We start from the raw sequence: 21,720 nt of genomic DNA, 5'->3' as shown, positions 1-21,720 counted from the left end.
CAAATTATGAAAACATCTATGAACTAATTTTTATGAGCCACAAGAGAGCTTTTTACATTGTTCACAGAAGGGTGTTATTTCCTCTTCACATGGCCACTAACAGAACAGAACACACCCAAACCCTCATAAACATGAGTTTCATTAGTATATTTGACCATTGAATTCCTTTTTTTCTTTGACACTATTACTCTGTCATTAATAATCAACCAAAATGTCACTAGTGACTGATTACTAATCAGCTCTGATGGATTACATACACGTAACTGTATTGTTATCAGCTCCTACACATAAAGCACCTACCAAGATTTGCAAGTGCAGTATATTATATATTTGTCAGTGTTTGTCTGATTATACATGTAAGCATGCTTAAGCATGACTGGATTACCACTTTTAGAAATTTACATTTAAATGAGAGATTCTTGAAAAACAAACTGAAATGTCACCGGTCACCAAAAAATGTATTGATTTAAAAGACAGACAAACAAGTTCAGGCATACTGTGGAACAAATCTTAGTAAAACACTGACATACTGTATATTACATACAGACATACACATATGATTGTTGGTAGTCCAGTGGTGCATACTGTATAGTTAAATTGTCATTGTTAAGTGATGTTTAAACATTCTAAAAAGGAAAATTACCACAAAATGGTTCACTTGATAGTCATGGACTCACAGATGTGCTGTTTTAAATGCATGAGATGGTCTTCTAAGTCATTTACAGTAGCTGTTAACAAAAAACATAATAAGTGCAAATATATATATTTATGTTTGAAGAGTACAAAAAGAGGAGCTGGAGCCAGAGAAAGCTGCAGCTAATCTGAACACTTTAGATGTCAGACATTTGAGGCGGAGACACTTCAGCTGTTAGACTTAAAGCTCAGGCTTGGGAAGCAGTGTATTCAATTGCAGCTTCATTAACCCTCACTCCAAGCAAATATTTTAAAATTCCTACACTGTGAAATCAATGCTAAAGACACTGTAATTTTTCATTTCCTTATTTATGATTTCAACATTAGAAACAATTTCATCCTTACAGGGTATGATATATGCTATGTTTATTAATTAGTAGACGTGTCCAAATGATACACATCAGTTCCCTTCAGCTCTGCCAGCATTGAGTTCAGTGTACTGAGAACTTCTCTACTGTTTAATTTGTTATGTAATGGCCTGGTATGCTGCCAGTGATCAAAAAGTAGTAGGTAGTTTTGTAACTTAACTATTTGATACACTTTGGTGAAAAGACACTCTAAGTTTGGTGAAAATGTGTAAAGACTTCCACTATTCTGCTATTACATGGCTCCAGCAATATGGTTTTTTAAATCTTTTTTGTGGGTTTGCATGTTTGTTTTTTGTTGAAGATTCACAAAGGCAATAATCTGCGAAGGAAGTGTTGTAATAGAGTGTAATAGAGGTGACATACTGAACTGGTCCTGAATCTCAATGCTGAGTCACTGGCTCTGCATTTTCTGCAGTGTGTATGTCTAACTCCACATGTGTGGGTGTACGCACGATGACCCACTTTTACATACAAACCACATTTCCCAGAAGCAGGTTTGTAAGTTTGTCACTTAATAGGTATCCATGCCGTGTCCTACTCATTATGTGGTTGACTACAAGCAGAGGACCCAAAGTCACATTAAATGATGCAAATGGTGACGGTGCTGTAACTTTTTTTTTTTTTTTTTTTTTTTTTTAAAAAAGGCATCTTAAGTGGTACACAGTTGAATCACACAGTTGTCATTCTCGCTGCATGGTTTGGCTGCTCTGTGGCTGTGTCTGACTGCAGCACTGTCAGGGGAGACTGGAGGATCAAATAAGTTCACACACACCTTAGCACTGCCAGAAGGTGCCCATCTGCAGGTACACTGTCTAATTATTTTCAGTTCCTCTGACAGATGGAATGTTTTTTGTGTGTAAAGTTTTTACATGTGTGGGTCACATGTCTGGTCTAAGCCAGAATTATTTAACGGACTGTTTCATTGACCTTTTGTGTACTGTCCTTTTCCTGCAATAACTGACCAAATGATGCTCCCAGTGCGAGTGAGGTGGCAGCTTCTAGGCCTTTTCAAACATTCATTTCATCACTCTGCTGATGCAAATCTGAATATTGTGACCAAATTATTATTTATGTTGTTGTACAATGGAAAAAATAAGACATAACAATGTTTACTATATATTCATGTATTAGATAGATCTTTACATCTTCATCTAAAATTGAGTTTGTTTAGATTTTCACTGCACATTGTCAGACATGAAGCTTTAGTATTTTTCACAAGTTTGCCTGTAAATTATGGCATATGTCAAATGTATAGACCTTATGTATCTTAATGTATATAGTACATTGTCATGTGACTGAATGTGCTGTTAAATTTGACGATTGAACTGTAATGATTTTTAAATAAAAAGGCAACAAATCTGAAAGAGTGTCATCCACGTCACTGAGTGATGCATGCAATCGTTACTTGGTCACTAATCATGCGCTCTTCTGTTGCATTAACTCAGAGGGCACAAACTGAACTTTAGTCAAATTTATCAGATTTGGGTAAACATGGCTCAGCTTGACAACTGCCTTGTTTGGGCAGGTTTAGGGAAAAAATGGAAAAAGGTAGCTGCGCATCTTCAGTTACTATGCTCTGTATAAAAGTCCGTGCCCAGGTGATTCTCGTCCCACTTGACAGGCATAGCAAATCCACACACAGGACCAAGGTAAGGCAGAAAGACTGCACCTGCCTTTCTGGTTATTCACTACCTCACAGTGATCCTGTTTTAGTTCCAGTTCTTGTAAACTCTACATTTCTGTTTTTAAAAGCTCTCAAACCTTGTGAATGATTGAATTCGGAGAGTTCCATTCTAATAGCAATAATGTACTGTCAGCCATTCTGACCTTTTAGGGCTCTCAAAGAGCCATAAAATCACCTTTGTTCTTCTTTCGGCTTTTAGGAACTAATAGGGTTTTTATGACCGCTTGAGATTAAGAGTTGATAAGTCGGGACAATAAGAGCTCAGATATGTAAACAATGGTGAAACCATTAATTGTTTTATGTTGCGACAGACCTTCTAAGTAATACAGCAGTCTGATCTGCACATCTGAGCTTTGTTTCTTCTAGGTACAAATTTAACTCGACCACTAGAGATATTTTTTGTCTAATCACATGATTAACATAGTACACATTTGTTAGCATAATATTATTATGCTTTCCCCTATGAAGAAATTGTCTGTCTTTCTAAACATCGTCATCATGTAAACCTGTCCAGGGTCTCCTTAGATTGCTTTCCTTTGAACTTTTCTGGGTAAATGGAAACAATTTTTGATCAGGTTTTTTCCTCCCTCTGTCCTTTTGCAGCTCCACCATGGTGCAGACAGTAGCAGTGATCGGGGCAGGCCCCTCTGGTCTGACCAGCGTTAAGGCTTGTCTGGATGAGGGCATGGTGCCAACCTGCTTTGAGAGCAGTAATGATGTGGGCGGACTGTGGAAGTTCAAGGCAAGGCTCTATTTTTTTTAAAAGTGTATTGACAACCATTGAAGTTCAGCTATATGAACATTTGTGGAAATTTATGTGCTGCATTTATTGCATGTATTTTTTTCCAATACTGTTCTCTGCAGGAAGTGTCAGAACCAAACCGAGCCAGTATCTACCGCTCTCTCACCATCAATACTTCCAAGGAGATGATGTGCTTCAGTGACTTCCCCATCCCTGCTGATTACCCCAACTACATGCACCACTCTAAAATACTGAAATACTTCAGGATGTATGCAGACCACTTTAAACTACTGCAACACATTCACTTCCAGGTAACATGAAAACAGACAATTGCACCTCTGTACCTCTGCTGTTCGACTGACATCTGGAAACTAATCTACACTTTGTTATCAATCTTAGACCTCAGTGAAGCGTGTCACACAGAGACCGGACTTCTCTCGCACTGGTCAGTGGGAAGTGGTGACTGAGACCAGAGATGGACAAGAGGAGAGGCATGTCTTTGATGCAGTTATCTGCTGCTCTGGTCACTACACCTACCCTAACCTGCCACTAAAAGACTTTCCAGGTAGCAATCATGTCCTAAAAACAATTTCTTGCCCTCTGTATGTCATCTCTTAAATGCTTGCTTGTTTAAGATGTATTCTGTTGTGCTTCAGGAATTGATACTTTTGAGGGAAAATACCTCCACAGCTGGGACTACAAAGGACCTGAAGACATGTACGGGAAGAGGGTGGTGGTCATCGGCATCGGGAACTCAGGAGGAGACATCGCAGTGGAGTGCAGCAGAGTCGCAGAGCAGGTTGGGAACTCTTTCTGATTGCTGTTGTATATTCCTCTGATACGTGACTTGTATGCATGTCGAGCTCTGTCGTTCTAACTGCAGGTGTATATGAGCACTCGTCGTGGTGCCTGGGTCATCCGCCAGGTCTCTGATAATGGCTTGCCGGTGGATATGAAGTACAACACACGCTTTGTCCATATCCTGTTCCAGCTGCTGCCAATGAACTTCTTCAACTGGTTTGGTGAGAAGAAACTAAACGCCATGTATGATCACACCATGTATGCCCTCAAACCCAAACATAGGTAGGTGCCTCCTATTTTATTTGATGTTAAAACATTACTTCTTGCAAAATAAAGAACAATGCATCTGCCTCAACAGGCTCTTCAGTCAGATCCCAGTGATCAACGATGATCTGCCATTAAAGATCCTGTCTGGATCTGTCATCATCAAGCCAAATGTGAAAGAAATCTGTGGCTCATCTGTGGTGTTTGATGATGGCAGCATTGTGGAAAAGGTCAGAGAGCTGCGTCTTAAAGGATTCCACAATAGTTTTGTCGAGCACAATTTGAATAATTTATTACTTGATTGTTGCAGGTGGACACCATCGTGTTCGCCACGGGATACAATTATGATTTCCCCTACTTGCCAAAGAATACTATGTACAAGTCAGGACACCGTGTGGGTTTGTACAAGCATGTTTTCCCTCCGAACCTGGAGCATCCCACCTTGGCCATCGTGGGTTTCATTCATGCCCTTGGAGCAATCATGCCTCAGGCTGAAATACAGGCCCGCTGGGTCACACGTGTCTTCAGAGGTGAGGTTGTGTTATCACCTTCTGCCAAAAAAGTTTCCTAAAGCACAGATTAGCTTGTTCAACTCTCTGTCTCCTGTTTTTATGCTGTTCAGGACTTAAAAAGCTGCCATCAAACCAGGCCCTCATCAAGGCTGTTGAAAAGGACACTAAGGACATTGACAATAAGTAAACATTGCTCTGTCTTCAAATTAACTACAACCTTAACTGCATGTTTGTCATGCAGCTTTTAATTTCCAACATCAAAATCAGTAACGCTTTATTTTACTCTGATGGGTCATTGCACTGTGGAGTCTCTCATTAACTTTCTTATTTACCTACAGCTACATTGTGTCCAAGCTGACACCCCTGCAGGTGGACTTTGTTTCCTACATGGACAACATTGCTGGAGAGGTTGGAGTGCGGCCCAGTCTCCTTTGGCTCTTCTTCACAGACTACCCACTGTTCAAGAGGGTTCTGTGGGGGCCTGTCACCGCCTACCAGTACCGGATTATGGGACCTGGGAAATGGGATGGGGCCCGCAGGGCAATCTTCACCCAGTTTGACAGGATGTACCAGCCCCTAAAAACCAGACAGGTCTGAAACAAATATCCTTCTGTGTAATGCTGAACATACAGCCCCACATTCTAACAACAAACGTATCATTTCTCTTTGCAGCTTGAGGATGAGGAGTCATCTATTGCTGGCCGCCTGGTCAAGCTGAGCCTGACCATCATGGCCGGAGGTGCTGCCGTGTACTACATCCAGACTCGGAACCCAGACACCATCCCCGCTCTGCTGTCCAACCTGCGCCCACAAACAGTCTGAGCATGCTGCAAACAATGTCAAACACAAACCAAATACCATATGTGTCCCCTCTAGATCTCTGTTTGGCACATTCCTGTTTGGGTTGTGACTATGGGAATTAGTGCCTATTTTTTAATTTATTTAATCTATTGATGTGTTTTAACTTGTTTGAAACTGTCTTTCCTCTTTGAGTGCAACTATCTTGCAAACAAACTCACAGTTTCACTAAAGCACATTTTAATCCTTACAGTGCTGCCTACTTGAAGGTCATAGCTCCTCCTCCACTTGCAGTTACTATAAATTAGTTGCATATGAACACAGCTGGATTATTGCCATTTGTTTGTTGTTGTTGTACAATCCATTGATATAAGCATTATACAATACACATGCACACAGTACTGTTGGTGGCATTTGGCTTCCCTATAAGCCGTCAATGTCCTCTTCTAAGTGTGCCCCCTGGTGATATCATGGTGACATATAACCATTGAGCAATTCATTCTGATCTTTGCTATGGCAACCGTCCATCCAACAGCCATACATATTTATCCTGCACATGGGGCTGGACTGTAGCCCAGCCGACACTGTGTGAGAGGTTGCTTTTCCATCACAAGGCTAAGACACACACAAATAGCTGTCCATGATCAAATTAAAGGGACAGTTCACCTATCACGTCTTCATCAGATCTTTATATTTCTTCTGCCTGCAGTGATTTTTTTTCTCAAGATGTTTTGAAGAGAGTTGCCAAGTGATGGAGATATATAAATATAAGTAAGAATATGTAAGTTAACTAGATGTCATTGCCAAACTAGAGGCACAGGCCACAACATTGGCTCCCTGTAACAGTTACAACCAATGCAGAATCACCAATCGACCTAACATTCATGTGTTTGTATTGTGGGAAGAGAAAACCTACACGCTCACTTCGGCCTGATGAAAGCACTTTTTTAGTACACAGGGTCACCTAAAAATTTACCGTGCACGTTCACATGCTGAGCAGCCTGAATGAGTTCAATACAATAAAAGTGCACAAAGAACATATCTATAAGTAATATGATGTGATTTTTAAATCACAACTGGGCTACACTGGGTTCACCAGGTCTTAATCATTAATGTCAAAAAAATCATTTTTGTCCATTGAAGTCGAGAAATCATCAAGCATCCCATAATAGAGGACCAATCAACAATAATGAAGAGTGTTTTTACTGCATTATCCATACACTGAACTTACATGGCTGAACATCAGACTTCTCTGCCACAAACAGTAGTGGAAATTTCCATCCAGCCGGGCAAAGTCTATCCCGCTCTGCCCGTGTCTACTTCTCTGTTCTTCTGCCATTATCTCACCCTCACTGACATGCCACCTTATAGAGCTTTCAATATAGCTGTTTTACTGTACTGTTTCACAGCTTTGCAAGTAAACTCAATACATCTTTATCAGGTAGAACCTAATTATCAATGCAAAGAATGCTTTCCTTCTCACATCTGAGAGTTAATCCCTGGAAACCAGGTGAGGTGTTCTAAGCAAGATGTCCAAAGAACACTTCAAAGGGCTAAAAGACGTAAAGGGAGGGTGCCGTGCTGAGATGGCCCTCTGCCAATTTTAGCATACATAATGATAATGATGGATAAAGTTATATGATGGCAGAGAGTTGTAGACTGAAGTGTATGTAAACAGGACAGCCAATTAAAGGTTACTATGAACATGTGTTCTTTCATTCATCAGCTCTGAATGTACAAACTGAAGACATGTTTTGACTTTGGGTAAACTAAACACTATATGGTTAGTTAGATGACCTAAGTCACGTGGTGTTTTTCTTCACATTTAATCGACCTATTGCAGGACTGTGGACCTAACCCCTCTTTGAGGGCCTAAGAAGAATCTCTGTAGTTCACCTTGTATCAAATCAGCAGCTGCTGGGTGTAAACTTCTTCAGCCCAACCTGTGATACAGCTGCAGTTACAGTCAGTCTCTACGTCTTTCACTCTATCTGATGTGTATGTGACATAATGTCAGGGCGCTGTCAATCATTTATCCAGGTGACGCGCTTCACGTAGGCTGCAGGCTGGTTACAGTGTAACATACATTGTCTGCTCACGCATCAAAGCCTCAGTGATCACTGCAAAGCGGATGATTTCCATCTTCATGGACAGTCTCTGTCTGTCCTATAACTTTTTAAAGTTAGTCTAATCACGTGCTTCAATTAACTCCACAGCGACAGAGTTTGAAGAGGTCATTGCTGCCGATCGCTGTTAACTGCGCCTTTTATCAGACCATCAGCGATAACAGCGTCCCACACGTCGAACACATGTAATATTATTTAAGGGTTATTAACACAAGTTACGACTGATCATTGACCTAACGTATTTACATACATTAACGATTCTCTTACCTGTGGAATATTTCCTCTAATCGATCGTGGTGAACACATTTGATTGTCTCATCCCTGAGCTGGGGAGGAAAAAAACAGAAAAGAGAGCGTGCCATTGGTCACGTCTCAGTATAAAAGTCGGTGCTCTGATGAATCTCTTCCCTTTAGACCCAGAGCCAACAAACACACAAGGAAGGTAAGAGGCAGCTCGATTCATTAGTTTGGATTCTACTACAAACAGTCATATCTTTGTGTGTGTTTTGTTTTCTATTTGTGGTTTATCTACGAATATTTTAAACATTGTTAGTATTCATAGAATCGGAGTTTGTGGAAGTAATGCATAAAGGTGTGAGATAATGTAAGATAATTAGCACATGCACTTGTAATTCAGCATTATAATAGCAGCAGCAAAGTGATTGCAAATTCAAATCAGAATACACAGAATGCATAAACTGTTGTTGCTTTTGCATGGTCAAAAAAGAAGCAGCTTCAGCAGATACTTAATGAATGCACAGATGAGGCTGAGCAAAGTACATCCAGGAGATGACTCCAAAAGTTTCAAAGTCACCTTCTGTCTTCATGCGGGTTCTTGGAAATGGAAAGTTTTATGACAGAAGCTGTAATTAAGGGTCGCTGGGAGTTCACTTATACACCCCCTCCCCTGGGGTTTGACCTGGTGGTGGTGAAGGAGAGGAGCTGGATGAGGGGGAGGATCAGTAGGGGACCTGGCCTGACCTGGGCTCTGGCTGGTGGTGCCTGCGTGGAGAAGGGACTGAAGGTTCGATCTGAAAAGAACGCTGACTTCTTCTTCTTTTAGGTTTATTGGCGGTTGGCAGCCAACTTGCCGGGTGCATTACCGCCACCTACCGGACTGGAGTGTTGACAGGAGATTCGACAGAAAATTCGACAGAATACATATATATCTTATTATAAACGTAACTTGTGTTCTGTTTCCTATTCCTGTGATTTTAGGATACTTCATTAATTGCCTTAGTTCTCCAGGAGAATAATGTTAACAGTCAAGTTTTTATTTTCTCTCTTAAAGGTAGGGTAGATTTCACTCTGATGCACTTTTTGTGTGTAGTAGTGTAGTGTAACTTCTCTTTACAATCCGATAGCAACCAATTAGTTCGGCAATTTTGCATTAAAACGAAGAATATTAATCATCTGTGGAAGCTATAAAATGCTAAAAACATCAGCCAATCCTCCCGGTGGACCCTGCGCGGAGTATTGGCTGGTTGTCACAGGTACGTGCATGATGGCCTAAGTCACAGACCGCAGCTCGTCTTCAAGTAATGTGCGTCCATGTGATTGGCTTCGGGGTGAGCTCCGAGAGAAAGGGGTGTGTGTTTACTTTTCGAAATCTGGCTGACTCACTGAGTTTTAAAATCTCCTACCCTGCCTTTAAGATGATCAATTAGTAACTTTCTCTCTGATAGGCACAGCAGTCAATCAGAGCATGATCAATTGTTTCAGGGACATTACTGTGACTACATAAACCAGTTGGTGTTTATTAACCCAGTCGAGTGAGTGATTCAGTCCGGAATGACCTATTCTTAACCAAGTAAGGATGACCTCTTCCCTTGGGTTCCTGCCCTATATCATGCTATTCCCAAAAAAGTGGTTGGATACTGTGCAGATACAGACCTGTATCAATCAGATTCCAGTATTCTGGATTTTTCTGAGTCCAGTATTCTAAAATTGTGATAACTTGTTTTCCCATGTTCTCAGCATTCTCTCCCATAATACTTCATGTTTATCATGTCTGACTGCTTGTCCTTTTGCAGCTCCACCATGGTGCAGAGAGTAGCAGTGATCGGGGCAGGCCCCTGTGGTCTGACCAGCGTTAAGGCTTGTCTGGATGAGGGCATGGTGCCAACCTGCTTTGAGAGCAGTGATGATATGGGCGGACTGTGGAAGTTCAAGGCAAGGCTGATAAGGCTTTTTTCTCCTTAGACCTATAGTTTATTCAGATTTATTCAGATCCCCATAATTCCTTATCTGTTGTAATTTCTTCTCTGCAGGAAGTGTCTGAGCCGAACAGGGCCAGTATCTACCGCTCCCTTACCATCAACATCTGGAAAGAGATGATGTGCTACAGTGACTTCCCCATCCCTGCTGATTACCCCAACTACATGCACCACTCTAAAATCCTGAAATACTTCAGGATGTATGCAGACCACTTTAAACTACTGCAACACATTCGCTTCCAGGTAACAACACACAACAATGCTAGCTGCTGCTTGTTATTTACAGCCACACTCCACTGACCTATCATTAATATTTTGTTATATATTTCAGACCTCAGTCAAGAGTGTCAGACAGAGACCAGACTTCTCTCGCACTGGTCAGTGGGATGTGGTGACTGAGACCAGAGATGGAAAGGAGGAGATGCATGTCTTTGATGCAGTGATCTGCTGCTCTGGTCACTTCAACTACCCTAACCTGCCTCTCAAAGACTTTCCAGGTCAATAGATTACACATTACTGCCTCTGACTTGAGTGTCTGTATGTGTGTATCAGTTGACAAAAAGTATACTTTGACATCATGAAAATATATTCCCCGCTGTGCTGCAGGATTTGAGACATTTGAAGGAAAGTACTTCCACAGCTGGGATTACAAAGGGCCTGAAGACATGTACGGGAAGAGAGTGGTGGTCATCGGCATTGGGAACTCAGGAGGAGACATCGCAGTGGAGGGCAGCAGAGTCGCAGAGCAGGTTGGGAAGTCTTGACTAGCATCTTTGTACCTCCATCCTGAGAAGGACAGACCTGATTATGTCCCAACATTGATGTTCTACTACCAGATTTTGCTCTCTTTCCCCCTTTGCAGGTGTATCTGAGCACTCGTAGTGGTGCCTGGGTCATCCGTCAGGTCTCTGACAACGGCCTGCCGGTGGACAGGTTCAACACACGCTTTGTGCACATCATGTTCAAGCTGCTGCCTATGAGGTTTCTCAACTGGCTTGGAGAGAGAAAGCTTAACTCCCTGTACGATCACACCATGTATGGCCTCAAACCCAAACACAGGTAAAATATTGTCATTTTGACCCACAGTGTATCATAGATGAGCCTTTGAATTTGCACCAGACTTTTTGTAGTGGGTTACTGGAAATTAGTATCACTCCACACACACTCACTCAAATTATTCCACTCTCATTATAACAAACAGGAGTTTGCATGTTCTCCTGCTGTTTCTGAATGGGTGCCTTCTGTGTGGTCTGATCTCTAGTCCAGTGACAGTATTAGTTCCGGAAAACTGATGACACTAACTTAACCATAGGTTAATAGTAACCAGTTTATATCCAAGTGTGTCTGATGCTGCACTCAGTTTTATCCAAATTAATACAGCAAATGAATGAGCTGACAAAACGTTGTGTGTAAAACTAGTCTGATGCAACTCAAACTTCAGTGTTTATTGTCTCTCTTTCAATCTGTCTTTTGCTGTCTTCACCACATTAGACTCTTCAGTCAGATCCCAGTGATCAACGACGACCTCCCCTTCAAGATCCTGTCTGGATCTGTCCTTGTTAAACCAAACTTGAAGGAGATCCGTGGCTCCACCGTGGTGTTTGATGATGGCAGTGCTGTGGAAAATGTCAGAGAACTGAGTCTAAATCATTTCATATGTAAATATTTTTGTTTTTGATAGCGTAAACATTTATAGTGTATATCTTTACGTTACAGATCGACATGATTGTATTCGCCACAGGATACAACTATGACTTCCCCTACTTGCCAAACAATGCTGTGTACAAGTCTGGGCACCGTATCGGTCTGTACAAGCATGTTTTCCCTCCAAACCTGGAGCATCCCACTCTGGCTGTTGTGGGTTTTATTCATTCTGATGGAGCCATCATGCCTCAGGCTGAAATGCAGGCCCGATTTGTCACTCGTGTCTTCAAAGGTGAGGCTGCATTTTGGAAAAAAAAAACCTGTCTGGTGTCTAGAAATCATGTGTTACACTGTTAGCACTTAACATTGTTGACCATCAGTCCATGTTTGTCTGTTTGTCTTCTGCAGGGCGCACAAAACTGCCCTCAAACCAGGCCATGATCAGAGCTGTGGAGAAGGACACCAGGAATATTGAAAAAAAGTATTACTGCCCTCATCAGAAAAAATATTGTTTAAAAAAATAGTAACAAAGACAAGTGCAAAGTATCTGATCCACACTATTAATATTCATTGAGTAAAACCATTTCATTCTGATTTATTCTGCTTACAGCTATGTTACATCAAAGTTGACGCCAATACAGGTGGACTTTGTTGAGTACATGGACGACTTAGCAAAGGATATTGGAGTGCGGCCCAGTTTCCTCTGGCTCTTCTTCACAGACTTCTCTCTATTTAAGAGGGTTCTGTTTGGACCTGTCACTGCTTTCCAGTACCGGTTGATGGGCCCAGGGAAATGGGACGGGGCCCGCAGAGCAATCTTCACTCAGCTTGACCGCATGTACCAGCCCATGAAAACCAGAAAGGTCTGAAATATTTCTCTCCATTCTATAAGTCTGTGTTGTAATTCATACTAAATGCACCCCTTCATGTGGTTCCCCCCAGCTGGATGCACAACAAGTTTCAACAATTGGCCGTCTGATCAAGCTCAGCCTGACATTGATGGCAGGAGGAGGAGCTCTCTACTACGTCCATGTTCGCAACCCAACTGCCATCCCAAACCTGCTGACCAAACTCCGTCCACAAACAGTTTGAGTGAACCAGCTGTCCAATGGCTCCTTTTGCTGAGAAACATCACCGAAGACCAGTTTTTATCGTCACATTTGCTACTGTTGTGTAACATTGTCTACACACACACACACTGATACACTGACACCATATAAGCTCTGTGAAAAAAACCTATGTTGTGTACTGATCCTATTAAAGCACTGCTGCCATTTTTATAGTACTACCAGCTACCAGATATTGTGATGCATTTTTTTGGTTACCATTTCTTCGACGTGGTGCATTTAACATATTACATAGATTAGTACATTGTGTCAAAAGCTGCAATAAAAATATATGCATATACAAAATAAGAAAAACATTCTAAGGTCATTCTTCTGTAGCAGAAATTTGTAGTATTAGTTTAAGCAGTGTATTTCACTGGATAGTTGTAATGTATGTCAAAGGGTTAGTTTCTGAACCCACAGCCCTCCCCCTCTCACTTTCACTTCAGGCCAGAGTCCTTTTTGCAGCCTTCCTTTAAAGACTTTCCACACCTACACAGGGTTAAAGTCTCTTGTCGTCTCTCCTGTTTAACTGATTGCATAACAAGCAGCAGCTCAGTTCATGAGAGCTGTCAGCCTGTTTAACATCTGATTGCAACTGCAGAGGAATTTCAATCAGCTCACAGGAGAAGGTGAGAGTGACTGGCATGTGATTTAGACTTTAGCAATTCAAATCTAACCTGAAAAAGGCCTGTTTTGTGCTGTGAGTTTCTTTTGACGCAAAAAAAACTACTTATTGACAAAAGAATTTTAGACCAGTGGAAATAAATGATGAAGTAACAATTCTCATTCATATTGTCCCCAGCTCAAGTGCAGAGTAATGGTTGGGCGTGTGGCAGTAGTTGGAGCAGGCAGTTCAGGTCTGGCCTGTATCAAGATCTGTGTGGAGGAAGGTTTGGAGCCTGTCTGCTTTGAAAGTAGCGATGACATTGGCGGCCTGTGGAACTTTAATGTGCGCATAAACACATTATATAAAGCTGGGAAATGTGCTGTATATTGATGTTTTTAGCTTTTCTTTTCCCTTTTTATCCACACAGGAGTCTCCTGAGCCAGGGCGATCCAGTATCTACCACTCCTTAGTAGTCAACACCTCCAAAGAGATGATGTGCTTCAGTGACTTTCCCATGCCTGCTGACTATCCAAACTACATGCATAACTCCCAGCTGCTGCAATATTTCAGACTTTATGCTGATCACTTCGACCTGCTCCGATACATTCACTTTCAGGTAACTCCTCCTAAACCATCACGTTCCACTCCACATAGACTTCCTAATGTATATGTATGTTTTTGTGTGAATGTTTACACTCCTCAGACCACGGTGAGGAGCATTACACAAAGGCCAGATATGTGTGTGTCTGGTCAGTGGGAGGTAGTGACCATAAACAGGGAAGGAGAGAAAGAGAAGCACATCTTTGATGCAGTTCTGGTGTGTTCAGGTCATTATACCCATCCAGCATTACCCCTGTCTGACTTTAAAGGTAAACGAGTGACAGTTTCACTTTTTGTAACATTGATCTGTTTTCTGAAATCTGAGCTGTTGCGCTCTCTGTGTTTCTCGAGGACATGAGATTTTCTCTGGCAGGTGTTTCCACAGCTGGAAATACAAAGATGCAGAGGCCTGCAGAGGCAAGAGGGTGGTGGTGGTCGGCATTGGCAATTCTGGAGGAGATATTGCTGTAGAAATAAGTAGATCTGCAGAGAAGGTATTGTTTGGTGGTGAGAAGAGGATCTGAGACGTATGACAACAATCACATTTCTGCCATGTTACACCTACAGGACACATGCCCTGTGTCTTCTTCTGTCAGACATTCCTCAGCACACGCAAAGGTGCATGGGTGATGGGAAGGATGTCTAGTAACGGACTTCCTCTAGACATGACAGCCATCACCAGGATCAACAACATCCTTACGCAGCTTCTCCCCAAGACTTTGTTAAATTGGGCAGCGGAGAGAGCACTGAACCATAAGTATGACCACAGACTGTACGGCCTGAAACCCAAACACAGGTGACAGCCTTACTCGTGGCAGAATGCTTCTTTTTTTAAGTTCCATGTTTGTGATGCTGTACATTTGCAGAGGCATGGCTTAATAAGGTTAAAGTTTTATTGACACCATGTCTTTCCTTTATGTTAGACTTTTGGACAGAAGGCCTTTGATCAATGATGATCTTCCTGGCCGAATCCTTCACGGTGCACTGGTCATGAAGCCCAATCTGGCAGGGTTCACAGAATCGGGGGTTGTGTTTGAAGATGGTACAGTGGAGGACAACATTGATGCTGTGGTGTTTTGCACAGGCTACAGTGGAAGCTTCCCATTCCTGCCCTCGGCTCTGTCTGATGGACCCAACGGAGAGCTGACTTTGTACAAGTAGGTTCCATTGAGACAGGTAACATCTAAAATATCAAGATGTTTTTGGACGTTTGTATGCTAAATGCACTGTTTTCCTGAAAATCCAAATGTGAGCATTAGATATTACTCTAAAGGATGAATTACAATGACCATCTATGACCCACAAGAGGTTTGGCAGTGTGTTGCTAGGCAAAGACAAAGAGTGTGGCCAATGTACCTGTACATATGCTTATAGTAATGTTCCTAAAGACTGATTGTGCATATACAGGTGAGACCATTTTTAACAGAACCTAATTCAAATGCAGGATACCCAGTGATAATTGAGATCCTCCTCTGACTTAAATATTCTACAATATTTTTTGAACTGACCGGTAAGTGAAATGTGTACTTTCATGAATCAGGAGAGTGTTTCCTCCATCACTACAACAACCCACACTTGCCGTCATGGGTCTTTTCCAAGCAAAAGGACCAATCATGACCATAGTGGAAATGCAGGCACGTTGGGCTGTTAAAGTCTTTTCAGGTAATCTGTTTACACATGCAGGCACACATGGGGTTAATGACAAATCATTGTCAGATGATTTCTTTTTTTAATTTAATCAAGGTCTGAATCGTCTTCCATCAAAGGAAAAAATGCTGGAAGTCATTGAGTTTGAGAGGAGGAGAAACATGCAAAGGTAAACATCATTCTAAAACCAGCACTGTTCCCCTGAGTCGTGTTACTAAAACATGTAAACAGCTTTAATCTCTCTTCAGCTATCCACACCCACGACAGGCTGCTCTACAGATAGATTACATCCCATACCTGGATTTTATGGCTGGGGAGGTAAGTTCACTTCATCACTAAATGCCATTTTTACTATGTGAAAGCCTTAATGATAGACTTCAAATCACAGATCGGTGTTCGACCAAACCTCCCCAGCCTGCTCCTGAGTGATCCTGTACTCTGGGCGAAGGTCGTCTTTGGTCCCTGCACACCTTACCAGTATCGTCTCTCTGGACCTGGACAGTGGGCTGGTGCACGTCATGCTATTCTCACTCAGTGGGAGAGAGTAGCTCAGCCTTTCAGAACCAGAGTGGTACCAGAACCAGATAGCAGGCTGTCTACCCTGTGTTCTCCATGGCTGCTGACATTTGGAGGAACTGTGATAGTGGCTGTGCTTTTGTCTAAATATGAGATCATCCCAACACTGCAAGGTGCAGCTCAGATTTTGGAGAGAAGCAAGATTTTTCTGAAGAACTCCTGGTTCACCAGTTTATCAACATAACTAATGCACAAATCACAGAGACAATGTTAGTATCTGAACATTTAGACTAAAGGAAATAGTATTTCTTATGTCTTTTTTGTGATATTCCAAATCAAGTATACAAAGCAGCATTTCAACATGTGTGTGACTAACATTGACTAAGCTCCTACTATGTTAAACGTGTTATAAAGTGTCATTTAGGCTATATGGTGAAAAATATCGCCATCTTGTGACTTCTCTGTATTAAATTCAGAAATATAATTTCATATTTATTATTTACTTTAATTTCATTTTTGCTTGTTATTTTGTGTAAGTCTCGGATCTGACCAAATCTCCTGCAAGAAGGAACGCTGCAATTAACACCTTTGTGTGTGAATACCGCTGCTGCACATATCAGTAGTCCTTATGGGAAACATCAGGCAATATGTAAAGTTTGGGCTGCAAATGACTAGATGTCCTGACATGGTAGTAGTTACTGACACTTAACGCACACATACAGTATACACTCTTTTTTTTTCTTTTTTTTTGCAGAGAAATTGGGATAAAGTTGGCCTTATCAGGCAGTAACTAATAAGGATCAATTATACTGTATATATAATTATTAAAAAGCTAGCAAATTGATATAACAAACCAACAAATATGCAGCAGCCTCTACACTCCACACGTTACATCACTTGCAGCAGATCATCATGTGGGGTTGTTTCTTCTTGCAATGGGAGGCTATCCAAGTGAAATGTGCATTAACACCCTCTAGTGTTGACAGCACTACAACTTTTTAGTCTCTTGTTTGGCTGAATTTAGGCTTGAGGCTTTGAGAGGCTGAATTCTCATTTCTTCATTTTTCAGCCACTGAAAATACAATTCGCCATTTTTATAGACGACGACATGACTTGACCTTTGACCCCTCCCTGCTTCAGAAAGTGTAAGCACAATTGTTAGACAGATTTACAGTGTAAGAAATTTAAAAAAACGAGTCATTTTCTGTAGTTCATGTTAAAGTGGGTATTTGACACATCAGTTGAAGCTTTTTAAACACCACAGCTGCAGCAAACGAGGCCAAAGAGGCATTTTGAAAAAACAACTGTAATGTTAATAATTAATTTGAATATTAGATGTGCATGTGCACTGTCTGATAATGTTTAAACCAAAAAGAAAAACATGTGTATTAAAGTTAAAATCATCAATCAATCATTCATTTTTTTAGGTTTTAAAGTGTAATTTGCTGTTGTATGGGCTAATTTGGTGGTGTATGGAGTATTTCAATTACATAACATTTCACAGGGAGATAATTTTTTAAAACAATGACATCAGACTCTGAAGGCTGTTTTGGGTTGTGTTACCAACGTGGCCTACAGAATGTCTGCATAAGGTGCCCACAGAGAATACTGTGCGACCCACTAATGTGGACTGTCTGTCTTTTGGGTAACAGTGCAGCAGCCATGTGGACCATGCTGTTTTGAGACTAATTTTCAGATCCGCCGCTGCACAGTGTGTCCACAGCGCACTGTTAAATGTAGCGTGTAGTGTGTTGGATCAGAGGCTGTTTACTTTTCCCCAAATATCACTGACGCTACGAATCAAGGTTCACTTTGAGATTCAGATAAAATCACGTCAACAGCTCTCACTCCGCCCACTGCAGCGCTACATGCAGCACGGAGAAGTTGTTTCTTTCCTCGAAGTGTAAGGTAAGGTTTAAGTTAGTAGATTAATTTTCAAGTGTATAATATTAACCAGATGAATGCTGGGAGGACACCGCCCGAAGTTTTGACAAAAATGGCTCTTATTTTATGAACCTTAAGTTAACTGTCGAAATGAAACTGTTCGCCACAGATGAACACAGATGTACATAAATGTGTTGCACAAATGTAACATTTGCGTAAGTACTGACTGCAGCGTGCAAACTGAACGGGAGCTGGGCTGAAAAACAGTTTTCTCTGCGACATGTCCAGCTTCCTGCACGAACAGCTGCGTGCATGGATCTTCCTGTTTACAGTGAAAAGTGGTTCAGGCTCGTCTGTCTTTCTTATGCACAGAACTAAAGTATGAGTCGTCGCGTAGCAGTTGTTGGAGGAGGTAGTTCAGGTCTGGCCTGCATCAAGTGCTGCCTGGATGAAGGGCTGGAGCCTGTCTGCTTCGAAAGCAGCGATGACATTGGTGGTCTGTGGAGGTTTAAGGTGGGCTGCGCACAAGTTTTATATTTATTTTTTTAGTTCAGCTGAGATCATTTTACTTAAGTCTGTAACAGGGACACAACTCATAGGAGGTCTATAGCACAATAATGACTGTGATTGCAGGAGAACCCAGAGGCAGACAGGGCCAGCATCTACCACTCTGTCATCATCAACACCTCCAAGGAGATGATGTGTTTTAGCGACTTCCCCATACCTGCACAATACCCAAACTACATGCACAACTCCCTCATCATGGAATACTTCCGGATGTACGCTGACCACTTCAAGCTCACGAAGCACATCCGCTTCAATGTAAGGAAGCTGCACTTATTTCTGTGTCTGAACAGATGCACACCATGTCGAACATTTTCACATGTTTTTTTCTGTTGCACAGACCAAAGTACTGCAGATAAAGCAGAGGTCAGATTTTTCTCATTCAGGCCAGTGGGATGTTGAAACACAGAACAAAGATGGCAAGAAGGAAAAGCACATTTTTGATGCAGTGATGATCTGTATTGGACATCACTGTCAACCCCACATGCCTCTCCAAGACTTCCCAGGTAACACTAGCATGCTATAAATATCCCTATAAAGCCTCCCACAGGGGCAAAGAGTAGTGGTTGTGCTGCAGAATGTTGTTACTTTATAACCAACCTTTGACACAGAATGAGTAATCATGTAGATCATCTCTGCACAGGGAGCTTATCATATATAGTACTGTGCCTGCAGAAAGTGGCAAAACCCAAAGTAAATAACTTTATTAGACACTTTTGGCTTGAATTATGTTTCTAAAGAAAAGGATTAATGTCTTCTCCAAATACAGGTTACAGAGACAAAGTGCCTTAAGTGACAAAACTGTCTTATTTTCTGCAGGCATTGATACTTTCAAGGGAACGTATTTCCACAGCAGAGACTACAAGACACCTGAGGAGTGGAGAAATAAAAAGGCTGTGGTGATTGGAATAGGAAACTCTGGAGGAGACATAGCAGTGGAACTGAGTCGAGTCACCAAACAGGTTGTGCTATAAAGCTTAAATATATGTCAATATTGTTCTTGCTTTTTCACTGTGCATGTAAATTCATACTGAAGTATTGCAAACAAGGATTTGAATGATTTCCTTTTTTTCTGTAGCTCTACCTGAGCACTCGAAGGGGAGCCTGGGTTCTGAACAGAGTTGGGGAAAATGGGCTGCCCATTGATTTGCTTTTCAACAGGGTGGTGGCAATGGTAAAGGCAGTCATTCCCTTTAGAGTTTTCTGTTCACTGGGGGAGAACCGACTCAATCAAAGATTTGATCACGCTCTGTACAATCTGAAGCCAAAGCACAGGTACTGTTTTTCCACATCTGCTCTTTAGATTGTGTTATAACTGCACTGAAAAGTCTTTTTATATGTCTTGCTGTTCGTCTTTGTCTTAGGTTGTTCAGCCAGCATCCTACAGTGAATGATGAGCTACCTAATCGCATCCTGTCCGGAACAGTTCAGGTCAAACCCAACATCCGCAGATTTCAAGGTTCCAGTGTGGAGTTTGATGACGGAAGCATAGTGGAAGATGTCGACCTGGTGGTAGGTTTACTTTTTACACTCACACTTAAGAGCTGTGTGTTGGTTCAGGTGCTGCATCCTTTAAAGTGTCACACAATTAGTGAAAACATGGAACCTTTTGTTCCCTCTTACAACCAACCAGTCCAAATACCTATGGTGTTGTGGTGAAGGCCATCCCTTCATATTCTGTGTCCAGGGAATTTAGCCCTGCTGTTAACTGCAGCAAATACTATGCCATACACAAGCCTTTGTCTTGCAGGTGTTTGCCACGGGTTACCACTTTTCCTTTCCATTCCTGGCCTCACATGTGGTCTCAGTGTCTGAGAACAAAGCATCGCTCTACAAGTATGTGTTTCCACCTGAGATGGACCGCCCCACACTGGCTATCATTGGTCTAGTGCAGCCTCTGGGAGCCATTATGCCCATTTCTGAGATGCAGGCCAGATGGGCTACACGTGTCTTTAAAGGTAATCCTCTTTTCTTTTTCTCAGACTGTTTTTGTAAAAAGAAGTAAATAAACAATGTCCCCTTTTTAAACAGGCTGCGTGAAGCTCCCTACAGCAGACGCCATGCTGAAAGACATTCAGTGCAAACAGGACGCCATGGCTAAAAGGTAATGTGCTTTATTTGACTTCATGATCTCTGTACATATTCAACATCTGTAATGCATCAGATGGCATTATGCATATGTATAACTTGAGTCTCATTCTCAGGTATGTAAGCAGCCAGAGACACACCATCCAGGTTGACTATGTCTCCTACATGGATGAGATAGCAGAGCTGGTGGGAGTTCGACCCAACATCTCAAGGATGCTGTTGACTGACCCCAGACTGGGACTGAATGTGTTGTTCGGCCCCTGCACACCATACCAGTATCGTCTCAGAGGGCCAGGAAAGTGGCCCAGAGCCCGCCAGGCCATCCTCACTCAGTGGGAGAGAGTGACCCAACCCATGCAAACCAGGCAGCGCAATGAGCCCGAAAGCAAAACATCTTTCAAATGGCCTCTGGTTCTGTCTGCTGCAGCTGTGGGCTTGGCTGCCTACATTAACAGGAACAACCTTCCAGCTGTCCTGCAGGATCCCAGTGCACTGCTGGACAGAATCAAAGAGCACCTGCCAGTACCCACACAGTGAAGCAACATTTAGAATAGATCAGTGTCTTTTATAATTAATTGCATTAGTGATGTAATCTTAAAGGTAGGGTAAGAGATTTCACTCTGATGCACTTTTTGTTAAATTAGTGTAACTTCTCTTTACAATCCGATAGCAACTGATTAGTTCGGAAGGTTCGCTTTAAAACAAAGAATATTAAACATCTGTGGAAGCTATAAAACGCTAAAAACATCAGCCAATCCTACGAGGCACCCCTGCGTGTATAGTTGGCTGGTTGTCACTCTCTTCCTGCTCTGCGCGCATCAGAGAGGTATGTGCATGATGGCCGAAGTCACAGACTG

General features: G+C 41.9%; 4 protein-coding genes across 4 annotated transcripts; all 4 read left to right on the top strand.

The window, feature by feature from the left end:
* Positions 1–2,500: 2,500 nt before the first annotated feature.
* On the top strand, positions 2,501–6,185 carry LOC114434112 (dimethylaniline monooxygenase [N-oxide-forming] 5-like). Its single transcript, XM_028403066.1, has 11 exons — positions 2,501–2,710; positions 3,349–3,487; positions 3,610–3,798; positions 3,887–4,052; positions 4,144–4,286; positions 4,371–4,570; positions 4,647–4,782; positions 4,863–5,082; positions 5,175–5,247; positions 5,403–5,655; positions 5,737–6,185. The coding sequence occupies exons 2-11, from the start codon at positions 3,356–3,358 to the stop codon at positions 5,884–5,886; spliced, it is 1,662 nt and encodes a 553-aa protein (XP_028258867.1). The 5' UTR covers positions 2,501–2,710; positions 3,349–3,355; the 3' UTR covers positions 5,887–6,185.
* Positions 6,186–8,282: 2,097 nt separating this feature from the next.
* Positions 8,283–13,219, top strand: LOC114434111 (dimethylaniline monooxygenase [N-oxide-forming] 5-like). Its single transcript, XM_028403065.1, has 11 exons — positions 8,283–8,430; positions 10,022–10,160; positions 10,259–10,447; positions 10,536–10,701; positions 10,811–10,953; positions 11,067–11,263; positions 11,696–11,831; positions 11,921–12,140; positions 12,257–12,329; positions 12,459–12,711; positions 12,791–13,219. The coding sequence occupies exons 1-11, from the start codon at positions 8,384–8,386 to the stop codon at positions 12,938–12,940; spliced, it is 1,713 nt and encodes a 570-aa protein (XP_028258866.1). The 5' UTR covers positions 8,283–8,383; the 3' UTR covers positions 12,941–13,219.
* A 227-nt stretch (positions 13,220–13,446) lies between these two features.
* LOC114434428 (dimethylaniline monooxygenase [N-oxide-forming] 5-like) lies at positions 13,447–16,835 on the top strand. Its single transcript, XM_028403679.1, has 11 exons — positions 13,447–13,586; positions 13,760–13,906; positions 13,992–14,180; positions 14,268–14,433; positions 14,516–14,658; positions 14,761–14,960; positions 15,088–15,321; positions 15,705–15,826; positions 15,908–15,980; positions 16,060–16,129; positions 16,200–16,835. Exons 2-11 carry the CDS (start codon positions 13,775–13,777, stop codon positions 16,569–16,571), a joined length of 1,701 nt encoding a protein of 566 aa, XP_028259480.1. The 5' UTR covers positions 13,447–13,586; positions 13,760–13,774; the 3' UTR covers positions 16,572–16,835.
* Positions 16,836–18,118: 1,283 nt separating this feature from the next.
* LOC114434369 (dimethylaniline monooxygenase [N-oxide-forming] 5-like) lies at positions 18,119–21,581 on the top strand. The gene is made up of 10 exons (XM_028403562.1): positions 18,119–18,235; positions 18,584–18,724; positions 18,845–19,033; positions 19,116–19,281; positions 19,595–19,737; positions 19,854–20,050; positions 20,140–20,287; positions 20,526–20,733; positions 20,807–20,879; positions 20,980–21,581. Exons 2-10 carry the CDS (start codon positions 18,593–18,595, stop codon positions 21,398–21,400), a joined length of 1,677 nt encoding a protein of 558 aa, XP_028259363.1. The 5' UTR covers positions 18,119–18,235; positions 18,584–18,592; the 3' UTR covers positions 21,401–21,581.
* Positions 21,582–21,720: the final 139 nt, after the last annotated feature.

This window comes from Parambassis ranga, chromosome 4 (assembly GCF_900634625.1).
Source record: "Parambassis ranga chromosome 4, fParRan2.1, whole genome shotgun sequence".
In the NCBI taxonomy this organism is placed as follows: Eukaryota; Metazoa; Chordata; class Actinopteri; family Ambassidae; genus Parambassis; species Parambassis ranga.
Note: the sequence above shows the minus strand (reverse complement) of the source record. Positions and strands in the feature narration are given on the sequence as shown.

Excerpts from the sequence above, each read along its gene's own strand:
- LOC114434111 (XM_028403065.1), top strand. The coding sequence starts at position 8,384 with ATGAATCTCTTCCCTTTAGACCCAGAGCCAACAAACACACAAGGAAG. Across the intron at positions 10,161-10,258 it reads GCGGACTGTGGAAGTTCAAG|GAAGTGTCTGAGCCGAACAG; the intron begins GCAAGGCTGATA and ends TCTTCTCTGCAG. Across the intron at positions 12,141-12,256 it reads TGTCACTCGTGTCTTCAAAG|GGCGCACAAAACTGCCCTCA; the intron begins GTGAGGCTGCAT and ends TGTCTTCTGCAG.
- LOC114434428 (XM_028403679.1), top strand. The coding sequence starts at position 13,775 with ATGGTTGGGCGTGTGGCAGTAGTTGGAGCAGGCAGTTCAGGTCTGGCC. Across the intron at positions 15,827-15,907 it reads GGCTGTTAAAGTCTTTTCAG|GTCTGAATCGTCTTCCATCA; the intron begins GTAATCTGTTTA and ends AATTTAATCAAG. Across the intron at positions 15,981-16,059 it reads AGGAGGAGAAACATGCAAAG|CTATCCACACCCACGACAGG; the intron begins GTAAACATCATT and ends ATCTCTCTTCAG.
- LOC114434112 (XM_028403066.1), top strand. The coding sequence starts at position 3,356 with ATGGTGCAGACAGTAGCAGTGATCGGGGCAGGCCCCTCTGGTCTGACC. Across the intron at positions 3,799-3,886 it reads TGCAACACATTCACTTCCAG|ACCTCAGTGAAGCGTGTCAC; the intron begins GTAACATGAAAA and ends TATCAATCTTAG. Across the intron at positions 4,287-4,370 it reads GCAGCAGAGTCGCAGAGCAG|GTGTATATGAGCACTCGTCG; the intron begins GTTGGGAACTCT and ends TTCTAACTGCAG.
- LOC114434369 (XM_028403562.1), top strand. The coding sequence starts at position 18,593 with ATGAGTCGTCGCGTAGCAGTTGTTGGAGGAGGTAGTTCAGGTCTGGCC. Across the intron at positions 20,288-20,525 it reads TGGAAGATGTCGACCTGGTG|GTGTTTGCCACGGGTTACCA; the intron begins GTAGGTTTACTT and ends TTTGTCTTGCAG. Across the intron at positions 20,734-20,806 it reads GGCTACACGTGTCTTTAAAG|GCTGCGTGAAGCTCCCTACA; the intron begins GTAATCCTCTTT and ends CTTTTTAAACAG.